General features: G+C 47.3%; 1 protein-coding gene across 1 annotated transcript in view; it reads left to right on the plus strand.

Annotated features, from left to right (window-relative positions):
- The window catches only part of LOC119432524 (dnaJ homolog subfamily B member 4-like), a 24,614-nt gene extending 16,871 nt beyond the window's left edge, over window positions 1-7,743 (plus strand). Inside the window, exon 4 of the mRNA XM_049658275.1 lies at window positions 7,591-7,743. Within this exon, the coding sequence (XP_049514232.1) occupies window positions 7,591-7,743 (153 nt within the window). The remainder of the gene's footprint in view (window positions 1-7,590) is intronic.
- The last annotated feature ends 7,519 nt before the right edge of the window (window positions 7,744-15,262 follow it).

Consider the following 15,262-nt stretch of genomic DNA (forward strand, 5'->3'; position numbering starts at 1 on the left):
GCAGAGCTGCCCGATTGTGCATTTTTCATTTAAAAACGACAGAAAGGCATGCGCAGTATACATGTTCTCTTTAGGAGTGGACCACACTGTACTGCTTAGTAAGGACTCGCTGGCTTTTGCTTAGCACAAATGTAGCAAGCTACAAATTTTGTTCTCGTAGTAACAGAGTCTGAACTGCTGCATTCTACACTCTCGAGACTCGCTGTCATGCCGAGATGTAAAAGGGGAGCTTAGAAACTTTCACACCATGTTTTTCTTGGCCTTCCGCACCATAATGGTACAATAAAACAATACAGAAAGAATCGCTTCGTCTTATGGCCTACTCCCATTATATGTCAAATTGGTGCGTCTGTTGAAAATTACGTATAACAACATTCTTCCATCTCCAGCATCATTGAAAGCATGCACACACATTAGGTATTTCATTATTTTTTAACAAACTTTTTGTTGCGTGCACAGGCAGATAAACGCGATCTTAAAAGAAACACGTATCCTTTCACCGATTCTGTTTCTATTTATTTTAGCTAAAAAATGTTGATTACTGTTACAGAAATTCAAGACGTCTATTCGCTTTCTCAGATTCCGCATGAGAAGAACCGCAATAGCACGAAGTGTGCGCTATGTGGGCAAGCGCACACCAACGGTGCTCGTAAGTGCAGAGATCGCCTGAAAAAGGCGAGACGTCTGCCCATTAAGCACCTAAAAAATGGCGACTGGAGGAATTATCTCCGCAGCCGTAAGGACGACAGTGATGTAGGAGACATGAGACGGTGGTTCAGCTCCGAGGAAAAACCTCGGAAGCCGCTGCCGGTCTTGATCCAGGTTCGCGTCGACGTCGACAACGAGGCGCCAGCAGAAGCTACGAAAGGGTCTCGAACGAGGGGAAGAAAAACTAACAAGAAAACTGGCAAGGTAAGCTGGGCTGCAAAAGCAGGCAATCCCACTGCTACACCCAAAACGCAAAGCACACAAACCACAAACAAGTGTTCGAAGTTACGCGTGCCAAATGCAACGAGCTGACGCGCACGTAGGCAAGCTAATGAAAGCCACGAGAGACAGGGGAACTAACGCAGTAGGCCAGGTAAGAACGTACTCCGATGTTGGGTACACCTATGTTGGGAAGAAGGACACCAGGGAGGACATGCATCCACCACTGGCGAAAGCTCCGAGGGTCGAGCAAACGTCAGCCGACCTCATGAAAAGTGTTCTGCAAACACTATAGCTGTTGCAACAACAGCTGCAGTAGCTGCAACAGCAGGTACAGCAGCAGCAAGAATGAACGCAGTCGCACCACACGCTGCTGCCTGAGGTGCGACTTCAATTTCAACTTCAACTTTTCGAGGTAGAGAGCACGGTGAGAAAGAAGTACCACTCAGAGAAAGTCTAGGAACAGGCGTATAAAAGGCATGCATTCACAACAGCGAGCTAAGCGAATCAACCCAGTGCAGTCAGGACCAGGAATAATGGCCAGACACGGTGAGGGAGACACAGAAAGACTAGAAATTTGGCAATGGAACTGCCTCGGCTTCCGTAAGAAGCAGATCAACTTAAAAGAATACATGCAGATGATCTTCGTCAGGCGCGATATCGTAGCCCTGCAGGAGACTGGCTGCACTGCTATTCTGACGGAGTATAATTATTATTTGGTTTGTATACATATAACACAAGGACACGAAGAAATAGGGAGGGAGCAAGCTGACAACTGCCACGGAGAGGGGCACAACGCGTGCCTGCTCTTTCAGGAGGAGGGAATTGAGGAAGTGAAAGCATGAGGAAGGAAAAGAGGAAAGTGAAGAAATGACAGAGACACAGACAGAACAAAACAAAATACAAATAATGCCTATAAAGGAGAGGCCAAGTCAGTGTCCTTCAGAAAAGTTAGCAGGGCTCGATGAGCCTGGTCACTTCGGGAAGCGCACCCCCTTGGAAATAGGCAATCGTCAAGGGTCGCACATCGCAGTCCAATAAGTCCATATTCCTGAATTAGCAATGCGCGCTGCGCAACAAATGCGGGACACTATAAAACGAGATGTTCTAGTGTCTCACAGGAGCCACAAAACGCACACGACGGGCTGTCCACACGTCCTTGTCGGTATAGGCGTTCGCGCACCAACACAGACCCAACCCTTAACTTATATAGCAGTGCTCTAGCACGACGGGGCAAGCCTCGACCACAAACACGGGGGCAGAACGATCCGTCTGCAAAACGCCGGTCTGGGTGCTGCTTTAGGATTTGTTGGCGTATCAGAAGACGAGTGTTTTCAAACAAGCAGGAAATGTCAGGGCAGTCACATTCTTGGTGGCCACAACTTGAAGCGAGGCCATTAGCCACTTCATTTCCAGAGATTCCCACGTGCGAGGGTATCCACTGGGCAATGAGGGACACTCCGCATGAAGTAATTTTGCCGGAAGTTTCTTCAATACTGCAAAACATTGGGGTATTGGCATCTTGTCTCAGTCTGCTGAGGGCAGCACGGGGGTCTGTAAGAATGACGACCTTCAATGCTTTTAACTCTTCGTGTACGTACTTCAGAGCAACATCAATCGCGGCCAGTTCTGCAGTTGTTGATGAGGTTGGATGTAGTATTCTAAACACCCGTCTGATGCCAGTCGAAGGGCAGAAGAAAGCTGCAGAAGCACCTTGGGCGTCGCTGTGTACAGATGCGTCCGCGAATACTTTAATATAACGTCCAAATCTTTCTAATAGGTGGGACTGGGCCAATTGAAATTGTGCCGAAACAGGATGGCTAGGACGTTTTGTGTATTTCGGGAATTGACAGATAAATGGGAAGGAGCATTTGCTGCGCTTTTTCGGAGATGTGAATGTAGTGTCTCCTGAATTGCGCGTAATGTCCACAAACAATGCCGCCATTTTCCCCATCCGAGAGAACGGACGCTGAATCAGCCGATTAATCAGTGCTTCGCCGTCTGATGCTCGGTGCAAACGCTCGATATGGTGTAGCACTCTCTGGTCTGTTTGCGAGCTGAGGGACAACTGGTGCGCTTCTGTGAGTAGTGGAACGGATTGCGCCTCACGAGGTAAGCCAAGCATGACTCGGAGGGCGACACGATGGTCCCGTTCCAAATGAGACATCACATTTGGCGGCACGTTCCAGATTGGCAAGGCATACATCATGCCAGAGAGGACAGATGATTGGTATACCTGAAGTGCTGTCGTCTGGTCGCAGCCAGCACCCTTACCAGTCAAGGCGGCCACATACTTGAGCAGCGACCGGGATTTGCACCGCACAGAGGTAATGACAGTGCGCCAAGAGAGGCGATCATCGATAATTACGCCCTGGTAGCCGTGATGTTGTACCCATTGTACTGGTGTCTCTCCGAGGTACAGCCAGCTCATGCTTCGACGAGCCCGTTGCCATGGATGATACGCAATTGCGGCTGGCTTAGCTGGTGAAATCTGCAGACCAACTTCCTCCAAGTACTCTGAAGTTGCATTCAGAGCTCTCTGCAAGATTCAACGAAGACGTGTACCGTGGCGCGAAGGACCGATGATCCACAGTGCAATGTCATCAGCATAGATTGCTATGCATATTGGAAAGTCAGGTTCCTGATGCAATCGGCTTGGAAATCCAGCAAGTACGCTGTTGAACAGAAGCGGCGACAAGATGCTGCCTTGCGGTACACCGCACTTAACAGGGCGAGAATCACTTGTTGCTCCTCCAACACGTACTTTCATGTGGCGTTCAAATAGAAAGTTATGCACGAAATGAAGCAGTCCACCCGAAATTTCCGCATTCATAAGTGCGATAATAATCGCCTTATGGGGAACCGAATCGAAAGCTTGCTGTATGTCCAGGAAGAGCATGTATGCAGAGTGCCTGTTTTCTCGAGCAGACTGTAGAGATGATACGAGGTCTGCTACGCTATCGAGGGCTGAACGGTGACGACGAAAGCCGCTCATGACATCAGGAAAGAAATTCAGCTTCGGTAGCCTGCCATCTAGACGAAAGAGTACTATTCGTTCCATCAGCTTCATAACATTAGAAGTTAGCGATGTTGGCCGGTAAGACCTTAGGTGTTTTGCACGGCGGCCAAGCTTTAAGGCTGGTATCACCATAGATGATTTCCAATCATTGGGAATTAGAGACGTTCTCCACACTTCGTCATATGCGTTCAAGACATCTTGACGAAAGGCCTCATCGATGTTTCGTAACGCCTGGTACGTAACACCGTCTTCACCAGGAGCAGTGCGGCTTTTAGAGAGGCTGAGCGCGTGATGCAGCTCCTCGAGAGTAAAGTCTGCTTCACCCATCTGGCAGGCTGGACCATAGCAGAACGTTGTTCTGACTTGTCAGATGATTAAGGTCATTGTTTGCGTTGTCACTTGACATAGGAGGTACGAAAAGGTCCGCAAATGCGTCCGCAAGAATTTTCGGAGTCCGACCAGTCGTTATGCACAAAGCAGCAGTTGGATTCTTGCAGATCTCAGGAGTGCGGTGAATCTTCAGTATTCGCCAAACACTTCCAGAACCATTTGCCGTATGCAGCGAACTGCACAGTGCTGTCCAACTCTTTCGACGAATTTGTTTTGTGTGCCGCCGTATGGCTGCGTCTAGGCGGTTATATGCCGCCCAATCGGAGCTTCTTTTAGAGCGCTCCGCTCTCCTATAAGCGCGGCGTCGACAGGAGCGTAGCCTTAAGAGCTTTAGATCCGGGGTTGGTTTTTCTATTCCCCGCCGTCGTATTTCGGTAGCTCGTTGAACACACTCGCTCACCAGTTGAAACAACTTGTCGTGTGATGGGGCCTCTGAACTCAGCTGACGTAATTTGTTCCAGTTTGTCACTGTGTAGGCGGCTGTCTGGCGGCTAGAATGTTCTAGAATCAACCAAATTGGAGTACGGGGTACGATGCAACTGGAACCAGACAGAGCGGAAAGCGGTGACCGTGGCCGCCAAAGCGATGACTGTGATCGAACACGCGACGTTAAAACACGGACATTGAGCTCGTGCTAACCGAGAACCGAGACCGTACCGTACAAGAGAGGCGAGGGAAGCGTATTCGTTCTGAACGTGTACAGCCTGCCCAGACACAAGAACACTGAATAGAGCATTGCACGGGCCCGGGCCGACCCGAACTCCCGGGTCGGGCCGTCCGAAGCGTTTGTCGGCGGGCTCGGGCCCGGGCCAGGCTCGGGCTCGAGGCCACGGGCCCGGGCCAGACTCGGGCCCTCTCACTGAAGGGCCTAAGTATGCCTTCGAGCACACGCGACCGTTATGCATTGCATGGCTCAATGCATTCTGTGCCAAGTTGAAGTGACTCGTGCAAGATGACTGTACATCTTATCAAAGAAGATAGCAAAACAGATGAAGTTCTCGTTTTTTAACAGCGGAGCTGTTTCAGCCGGGTGTATTGTGTCTGCCGAATCCAAAAATGTGGGCCGATCCTGGCAGCCGTGCAGAAAGGGTCCAAGCGCAGTGGCACATACACCTGTGAACTAGCGAAGCTGAGCCTGGATAAGTCTAGCTAAGAATTGTGGGGACTACTTAGACGTAAGTCTGTCATCGATAGGCAATTGATAGCCAATCAATAGCTAGTCAATAATTGGTCAATAATGAATAAATTCCAGAAAATGCTGGGGATGGCTTGGTAGTGCTTAGCCTAGCCCAAGTACGTGGTGAATACCTTACAATAGCCAATCGATACCCAATAAATAACTAATCAATAATCGATCAATAAGCAATAAGTTTCGGAAAATGCTAGGAATGACTTGGTAGTGCTTAGCCTATCCCAAATACATGGCCAATATCTTACGATAGTCAATCAAAAGCTAATCGATAATTGATCAATAACAAATAAATTGTAAATAAATTCCGGGAAATTATGGGGTTGACTTAGTAGTGCTTAGCCTAGCCCAAAAGCCAGGACTAGCTAGGTGCCCATCAGCTCCGCTGTCTCTTTAGCATTGCGCCGCCAGTGCAAGCTACGCTATTCTTTTCTTTTCCACAAAAGCGAACATTGTTTCCGGGTAAGGAAAAAAAATATACCAAGAACCGCTCCTCAAACCATTTCCCTGTTACCGCTTTTGCGATTGCACTATTATCAGTGTCGATACAATTGCATTATTTTAGCGCTAAGGCCAGTTACTTTTGCGCTTCAATGCATAAAATAGCGTTTTCCTACAAAAGTTAACGGGAACGCCCGTACATTAGGTCGGACACTTTGAAAATGAATATCCTTGCAACTGGTTCAGTCCTGAGAATTCGTTTTAAGTGGATATGCCTTGCGACATCAGCGGCTACAATTCGTAGATTGAAAGATGTGCCGTAAAATAATTATTTAAAAGTAAATTATTCAATTCGGCGTTTTGACCATTCATTAGGTCATCTATGCCAGAATTAGCTTGGAACTACACTCCACAATGAGCCTCCTTAGAGCGTCGTTGCATTAATGCGAACACAAGAAATCCAGAGATATGGTCAATTCCATACGTCAGAACACTCTATAAGCATCAGTCGTTATAGCATAACCTACCATTCACTTTGAAGAAATCCAAAAATGTCGATAATTTCAGTAAGAAAGAACTCAGCTCATACTTTTTTCGCTTGTAGTGTATCTGATTGGATTATTATACTGCCTTGGTTCTGAATATATAATGTACAACCTGTTTCGTTTTCTTGGCAAATGTTAATCTTGTAAAATTCAGTCTCATGCTATGTTGTTTAGCTGTGTTGCATTGTTTTGTATAGCTAGAATTGCTATTGTAGTGTTGTTGAAAGTGCATTCTGTTAAAACGTTTTTCCAATTCTGTTAACTCACCGTGACGGAAATATTCTTTGTCTTTAAGTTCATAGCTATTTCGTGCTATGAACTTAGCTATTTTCAAAGCTTTCTCATGCATTCCTCGACTGCATTCTCAAAGAATGCAGTCGGTTTTCTAATAAACGTATACTAAGAGTGTCTCTGAGGAGAAGCATAGATGTTCAGTAATGCTCGGACTGTCAGTATACGAAAACGAGTTTGAAGAAAAGGCAGGTGAGTTTCATGATAAAGAATATTATTGGCTACAAATATTGGAAGGCCAAGATATAGACGTAGCGATTCATGTTTGAAACAATTAGAGGGCGTAACTTATAAGTAGGACCATCAGAAAATAACACGCATCCAAACTCTAGAATGGGGCCGCCATACATACAATAAATCACCAGCAAGGTCTCCATAAGCTTCCCAAAACTATTACTGCTGACTCTTGGTAATAAGCCAACAGCGGGTGCGCCTTTAGATGCGATGTATGCTGTGTCTGCCAATTAACCTTTTGTGTGCAAAAGATTCTCACCTATCCCCCTGTCTGTGTGACCATGCAGAACTCTATCGATTAACTTTACAAGACTTCTGCGGCCAATCTCACTGACCTCTTCTTCTTTATGGGCTTTACGAGTCATCTGATTTTACGTGCCAGTTCTGATTATGAGGCACGCTCTATTGGAGGGCTTCGGATTAATTTTGGCCACCTGGGGTTCTTTAAGGTGCACTTCCACGCAAGCACACTGGCGTAATTATTGCATGTTACCTCACGCTCATGGAAACTGTATGAAATGATCCTTATAGTCAAAATGCAAAATTACCTGGAGGATAATGACCTGACGGCTCACACGAAGTTTGCGTTGCGCACCAAGCTATCAACACCAGACATTCTAATCCTCATCAAGGAGGAAGTTCGGAGCAACATTCCAAAGTATGGAGAGCACGTGGTCATGACCCTCGACCTCAAGGGGGCCTTCTAAAGCGTTAGCCATGAAGCCATACTATCGGGCCTGAACAACCTAATTGAAAAAGAAAAATATACGGCAACGTCAAGTCCTTCCTCACAGACAGGAAGTCGACCATAGGAATGGGGGACCTCCGGTCAGGCCGCCCAACATCGGCCCACCACGAGGGTCCGTGATCTCACCCCTTCTATTCAACATCGCAGTGGTTGGACTGGCGGAGAAACTGAACATAGACGACATTTGGCATGCAATGTACGCCGACGACATAATGATATGGATGACGGAGGGCTGGCTGGTACTCAACGAAGAGAGATTCCAAGCAGTCGCCAACTATGTAGACGGTTATGCAAGGGCAAGGGGCTATTCTGCTCGCCCCAAAAGTCGGAAATACGGCGCCCAGGCCCGGACAGGGTTACAAGGTAGACCTAACAGTCACGATGGCCGGGGCCGCAACCGGAAGTACGTAAAAAATGTGGTTGATCCCTCTTATATAGGAATCGGTATAGAACACGAAAGTGAAACGTGTCTTCACAGAAGTAGTGTAATGTTTATTGCACATTGATATATAATGTCTATTGGTGTTTTGTGGCTAAAGCGCCCTTAGGCGTTGATGCACCCACGCTGACGCCTGGTGGCACGTCTCCTCCATCACGACTACCAACGTCGATGACCATGAGCAACCGTCGTGCATATGGAAGCTGCACTACGCTGCACACGCTAGCACAACGCGAAAGACGAAGCACGTAACTGACACACTAATACAACGCGCAAGACAAAGCACGTAACTGAATCGTCACCGAGTCAAATCAGCGCGTACAGCGCGTCGTAATTGCAGCCTCCGCGATCAACTTCAGAAACATTTTCAGAGCTAATTGCGGAGGCCACGCTCCGCTGTGCTGAGTACGGTGAACGCCACCTAGGTGGCGTTGGTAGTGCTTCTTGATGCCAGCGTCCCTTCGAATGCTGGCATCGAGGCGTCGTAGTACTGAGACCACCGAAGCGTTCACTGTCGGTGCGCGTTAAGGCCGGAATACATGGAGCGAATAACCGGCGTCCGAGCGAAGAACTTCGTCGGGCGGCGAACGTCCGACGGCCGGCGTCAAGAAATTTGCCGTCCGCAGCCGATCTGCCTGTCCAAACATTTTCGTCGGGCGAACGCCGCCGCCGGAAGCGTCTAGCGCGCAGCGGTGGACGACAGCCAATCAGGAGGCACTAGTTCCGGTCGCAATGCATGCTGGTGTTTCGCGCGCGCGCGCCTTTTCGCGTCGTCTGCAATCGCGTTGGTGTTGCCGTGTCTGCATGTCTCTGCACCGATTGAGTAGTTCCTAGTATGATCTCTCAGGAATCGCGTTGTATTTGTACATCCCATATCCGCTGATCTGCGAGGAAACAGACAAGCAGTGCAAGCTCTCTACAACAACCTTCAACAGAAATCTTCTGATCTCAGAGGCCACATGCTGTCGTCATGCCTATCTCCCGACTTCCCCGATAGATGGCGTTGGCATCGGATATTTCTTTCGCTAGGCTTAGACGCGTTCGAAACGAGAAGCGATCTCGAAAACTACTCAAGGTTATCCATAATACTCTGTCGTCGAAGCGGCCTGAGACTAAGCGAAAGCCGTTTACGCAGTCATTTGCTTCCAACTAAGTGAATTCTACAAGGACAACGCCAAATTCAGTTCGAAGCGGGCGGCCGGGACCGCCGCCAACACGGCGGCCAACGCGCGGCGGCGTTCGCCGCATGTATTGCAACACAGCAAACATCCTGCGTCGTGTCGCCGCGTCGTTACTTGACGCGTGAAGTTCGTCGAGAAAGTTCGCTCCATGTATCCCGGGCTTTAGTGTCATAATGCAGTACTTCTCTTTTCTGCTCATAGGCGGCGGCACCGCCCCGAGCAAGAGCGCGGGTACACGGAGGAGTGTTAGATATATAAGGCGCGTCTGTGTAGCTCTCTGCGAATGCGTTTGTGGCGCAATGGGTTAAACGCTCGGCGATCTATCGTCGCGGACCGAGAGGTCGTGGGTTCGATTCCCAAATTTTGCATGTTTGTGGAACTTTTTCTTCTGGTTTCTTTCTTTGTATTATGTTCTATGACGTATTTCCGTGACGGAAATACGTCAGTGAAGTCTTGGTGGACCCCGGAATAAAACACTTTCGTGTTAAAACTCCAAGGATCCGGGGATTGTAGATTTTATCTAACCAGGGGCGGTCCACGCAATCAAAGTGCTGTCTGGGTCTGCTGCCCAAATAACAAGAATGATTACGCGCATCACAGATAGAAGAACTGAATTCAAGGAAAAATACACCCTCAGCATGTAAGAGTGCTAGTGGTGAGCAGAGCCACGTACAGCTCCGCCTAAGAGCACCTAAACACAAGCGAAAGTGAACAAGTCGAGTCAATCCTCAAGCTTATAAGACAGCGCAGGGTCTGTCAACAAGAACGGTAACCACAAAACAATTAGACCTCGGCATAACAAGTACCTATGATGAACGCAGGGATGTGCAGCTAGCCTCTCAAAACATAAGATTTTACAGCGTACCACGGCAGTATGAGCCCTCACCCAGAGACTAGGCCACCAGGACAGCATACGAGATCGAACGTACGGTAGACATATCGGGCGAGGTCAGGTTTACGCCAAGGTGGCTCCTATCCCTAACACATCCATTTTGTCTGTCCTCAGGGCATGTGCAGAACCAGCGTAGAACCCATAGCCAGGATGTACCATAACAGAAAGAACACCGTGTACGTAGACGCTGCCACATACGTGAATGGGATGGACGCAGTAGTGACGATGAGGTAGTCGAGGAGGCCGCTGTCGCTATAGCGGTTGTCTAAGGTAACAGGTCCGGGCGTTCGCTAGTAATTATCAGTTTCTCAGGAGGCCTGCCGGGGATTCACTAATGAAAGGGTAGGCAGGAAAGAAGCAAGAACCTTAAAGGCTGTTGGCGAATGTACAGAAAAACACCTGATAATTTGGGCCCTGCGGCATTAGGACATTGCCGGGAATCTCGTGGCCGATCTCACAGCTCAAGGAGACGCCAACCAATAGCGATCAGAATCTAGAGGTAGAGAAGTGGTGACCCGTACCTACGGTGACATTGTGAAGCACTTCTGGCGAACTAGGAGGTGATGTTCCCGCGCCAAAAAAAAATATACAGGCAGAAGTTGGTATGCTGACGGCCGCTACAAACAAATCCATTTCCATGTCTACTTATTTACCATAACATACATCCAACCATACACAGAGAAATGTGTCCCTGGTGCGGCGAGAAACCCACAGTATACCATGCAACATGGGGATTTCAGTTTATAAAGGCAGTTCCCATCGTGCACAACGCGACGCCGGTGCAGTGAGAGGCTGCGCAGTCCAGCTGGGAACCGGATGACCAGATTTGGCTGGTTGAACGCTCCAGACAGGCACCTAAAGCCGCGGGAGTTCTGGACAGAGGACCCACCACAGGCGCTCTGTAGAAACCCTCCTCTCAAACAAACAAAGTTTATCCTCTCTCTCTCGCTCGCTCAATAAACCATTGGATGCTGTCGATTCAAAATATGTTTAGCTACACTGGAAGAGGCGCTGCCAAATTCAAGACCTCAAGTTAAGGTGTTGGCACTTACCGCGGTGACGCTCTCCAGCGGCACTTCTTTGGCCGTTTCGGATTTGACGCAGCCGCAGTGCCCCGTTCTCTGCGGAGCAGCAGAAGCAGCAGCAGTCGCGACAAAGGCTTCTGCGGCGGGACGCGCTTGGCGAGTACGTCCTCGTTTGGCGCCTGTATCGCTGGTTGCCTTGCGGACGCGACCTGCAAAAGGTATCGGTGCGCGTGCGTGCATATGTGATTGAGCCTTCAACTTGAGGTGTGATGGACACGCGTCTGCAAGTTACTTTTCAGGTTGTCAGCAAATCGCGCAGCGGGAAAGGCGGCAGCCTCTTCTCACGCGTAGTGGCCGTGAGGAGAAGCAAGCTTTGAAGGCAAAACTTGCTCTGTATCTTCGGTTTAGATGTGATCTGAACAGCCGTCGTTGCCTGTTCGACATCAACAGACTTCTCCCTACGCTCGAATACCACGGCTTTGCAACATTCTCTGACCGTCTCGTTTTAATAATAATGTGCGGAGACCATCACAAATAGTTGTCAACATCAGTGATGATTACTACCATGATAATTTGGCGAATAGACATTCATAACTGCGAATGAGGACCCATACACCCACACACGCACGCACGCACGCGCACACACACACACGCACACACACACACACACGCACACGCACACGCACGCGCACACACACACACACACACACACACCACACACACACCACACACACACACACACACACACACACACACACACACACACACACACACACACACACACACACACACACACACACCACACACACACACACACACACACACACACACACACACACACACACAACATGCTCGTGACGCACATGCTCCCCACAGATACGCACGCTCAGTCACGCGCGTACGCACACACACACGTACGCACGGTCGCACACACACACTCGCGCACGCATACACACACACACACACGCACACACACACGAACGCACGCACACACGCTAACACACACACAGAAGCACACACATACAGACGCACACGCACGCACGTACACACAAACACGCATACGCGAACACACACAGAGAGGGAGAGGGGGAGATCGAGAAACGCTCACTGGCAAGAAAGAGGGCATTAAGGTACCTTATTACCAGCAGCTTCCTTGGGACCGCCGGTAGTATTACTCTGTAGTAAGGGCGATCACGTTACTAGAATATCTGCTTCGCTCATAGAAAGAGCTTTGTGTTAATGGGTTGGCATATTATTCCAAAACAATTGTTCAATTCCACTTCACTTTTCGGAAATGAAAATTCCATGATTCTAAATACTTCCGCAATACGATGGCGGCACTTCACTTGATTGATTTGTCCAATAAATATATCGCGCAGCATTGCAAGGGGTGCAGATTGATCTAGAAATGAAGGTCAGTTTATTGAAAACAAGTAGCCGCAATCGGAAGGAATGGCAGTGCACGTGATGGTGCTATACTTTCTTTTCCAATAATACCAGGCGTCAAGTTTGATTGCGGCGCGGTAATTAACACGTTGGCAAAAGAAAAAAAGAATTGCGAACGCGTTTGTTCTCTCGTAATCGAGGTACTGCTATTAATTTATTTTTAAAAGATTCTCTACCTGCTGCTTGACCAGCCAAAGAGCACAACATACTTAGGCAGGTCAGAATTTATGTATGTATATGCTGTATTCACAAATAAAGTTTGAATTTGAATACTGGAGCAGACATGAAATACAAAGCGCATTTGATTACTGCCCGAGAAAAATTGTTTCTTCTTGGTAATTGGAAACAAGTTAGACGAACATTCGGGTAGTATCAGTAAAATTACCCACCGGGGTGGCTCAGTCAGCTAAGGCGTTGCGCTGCTGAGCACGAGATCACGGGATGGAATCCCGGCCGCGGCGGCCGCATTTCGATGGAGGCAAAATGCAAAAACGCCCGTGTGCTTGTGTTGTAGTGCACGTTAAAGAACCCCAGGTGGTCAAAATTAATCCGGAGCCCTCCACTAGGGCATGCCTCATAATCACAACTGGTTTTGACACGTAAAACACTAGAAAGAAAGAAGAAGTATCCGCAAAATTAGCGCATTGTGCTGGTATACGAAGAGCCCGCCACACCCAAGCAATTTTCAGTACAACTTCAACGGCATATTCCAAATCGTGCGTCTCAATGACTTTCGCATTAAGAAAAAAATGTTTTTGATTTGAAAATAAGCACATTAAAATAATACAGCCTGATACTTTGGTAGAAATCAGCCCTATTCAGCACACTAGCGAAAAAAATGCTATCGGGTAAGTGCAAAAAATAAACAAAACAAAACAACAAACGATAGAGAAAAAAATGAGACTCCACAATGTCCGGGTGGCCTAAGCCGCGGTCATGGTGAATGCAACAATTACGATCTACGCCAACGAAGTCGGCATGTTGTTTTCGCAAGCCGACCTTATGAACTTGCAGCTACAATAGCAATAACAATAAACAAACACCCGCGAAGGCGCAAACCCAATGCTTGCCAAGCGCACGCCAGACATGAAGGCATGTCGCTGTTTAGTAACCAATACCAGTGTCACAAGGCCACTTTCGACTGCGATAGAGCGCAATCTGGATCGAAATTGTGGACCGCGATTGGATCCCTCCCGCAGATTGCTAAAAAAAGCCAATAGCCACCAAGAAATTCGATCCCGATCGGCGTTGATCTCGATCGAAAGTCCGCCGTGTGACAGACGTCGCGTAAAAAATAGAAAGAAAAAAAGGAGGAAAGAAAAAGAAATCTCTTGAACACAATTTGCGCCGAGATAGCTGATCTGTTACCACCGTTATTATTTTGTTACTTAAAGCGAATATAAACACCGGTCCGGGTAAAATATGAACAATCAATCGGAGAAATTTTCCGGTCAGACCCGGCATTGCCAAGAAATTCTCCCTACCCCGTGACAGGCGTTACGCGAAGCATGCGCCATGATCTTCCCCAAAGACAGAAATTCAGCAGCCAAATTGAAAAAAAAAAACGAAAATCAAGCTGCTTTGTTCTTTGGAAAACTGAATAATATATAACACACTATCCCCAAATGAAGTTCTTTAGACCTCCGCGATGATCTATAAACGAGTGTCGAACGTGACGAATTGACAAAGAAGTCAAACAAACATACAAACAAAGAAAACAACGCAAAAAAGCACGTTCCACGCCGTCCGGGAAGAAGGCGCCCACATAATGGCGACATCTGTCATTACGATCTGCAAAACCGAAGAGGGCAACTTCTTTCGCACGTCGAGAATGCCCGCGAGCACGGTTGCACAGCGCCGGAAACAAACAAACAAACAAACAGAACGAAACATACAAAACAAAACAAAAAACAAGCAAACATACAAACAAGAAAACAAAAAATCAAACATACAGACAAACATACAAACAAAAAACAATCAAAGATGTAAACAAACAAACAAACATACAAAAAGACAAACGAAAGAAAAGAAACCTACAAACAAACAAATAAATAAACAAACATACAAACTACCAGCAAACAAACATACAAACAAGGAAACAAACAAACATACAAACAAAAAGCGAACAAACATACAAACAAACAAACAAAAAGACAAACAACCAGCAAACAAACAAACAAACAAATAAACCAACCAACCAACAAACAAACATACAAACAAAAAATATAAACAAACAAACATACAAACAAAATGCAAACCAAGAAACATGCATACAACTAGCAAACAGACATACAAACAAACAAACAAACAAACACACAAACAAAAAACCAACATACAAACATACAAAGAAACAGAAAAAACATACAAACAAAAGAAGAAACAAACATACAAACAAACAAACAAAAACAAACGAACATAAAAACAAACAAACATACAAACAAAAAACATAAACAAACAAACAAAAAACCAACATACACACAAAAAGCAAACAAACA

This window comes from Dermacentor silvarum, chromosome 11 (assembly GCF_013339745.2).
Source record: "Dermacentor silvarum isolate Dsil-2018 chromosome 11, BIME_Dsil_1.4, whole genome shotgun sequence".
Lineage (NCBI taxonomy): Eukaryota > Metazoa > Arthropoda > Arachnida > Ixodida > Ixodidae > Dermacentor > Dermacentor silvarum.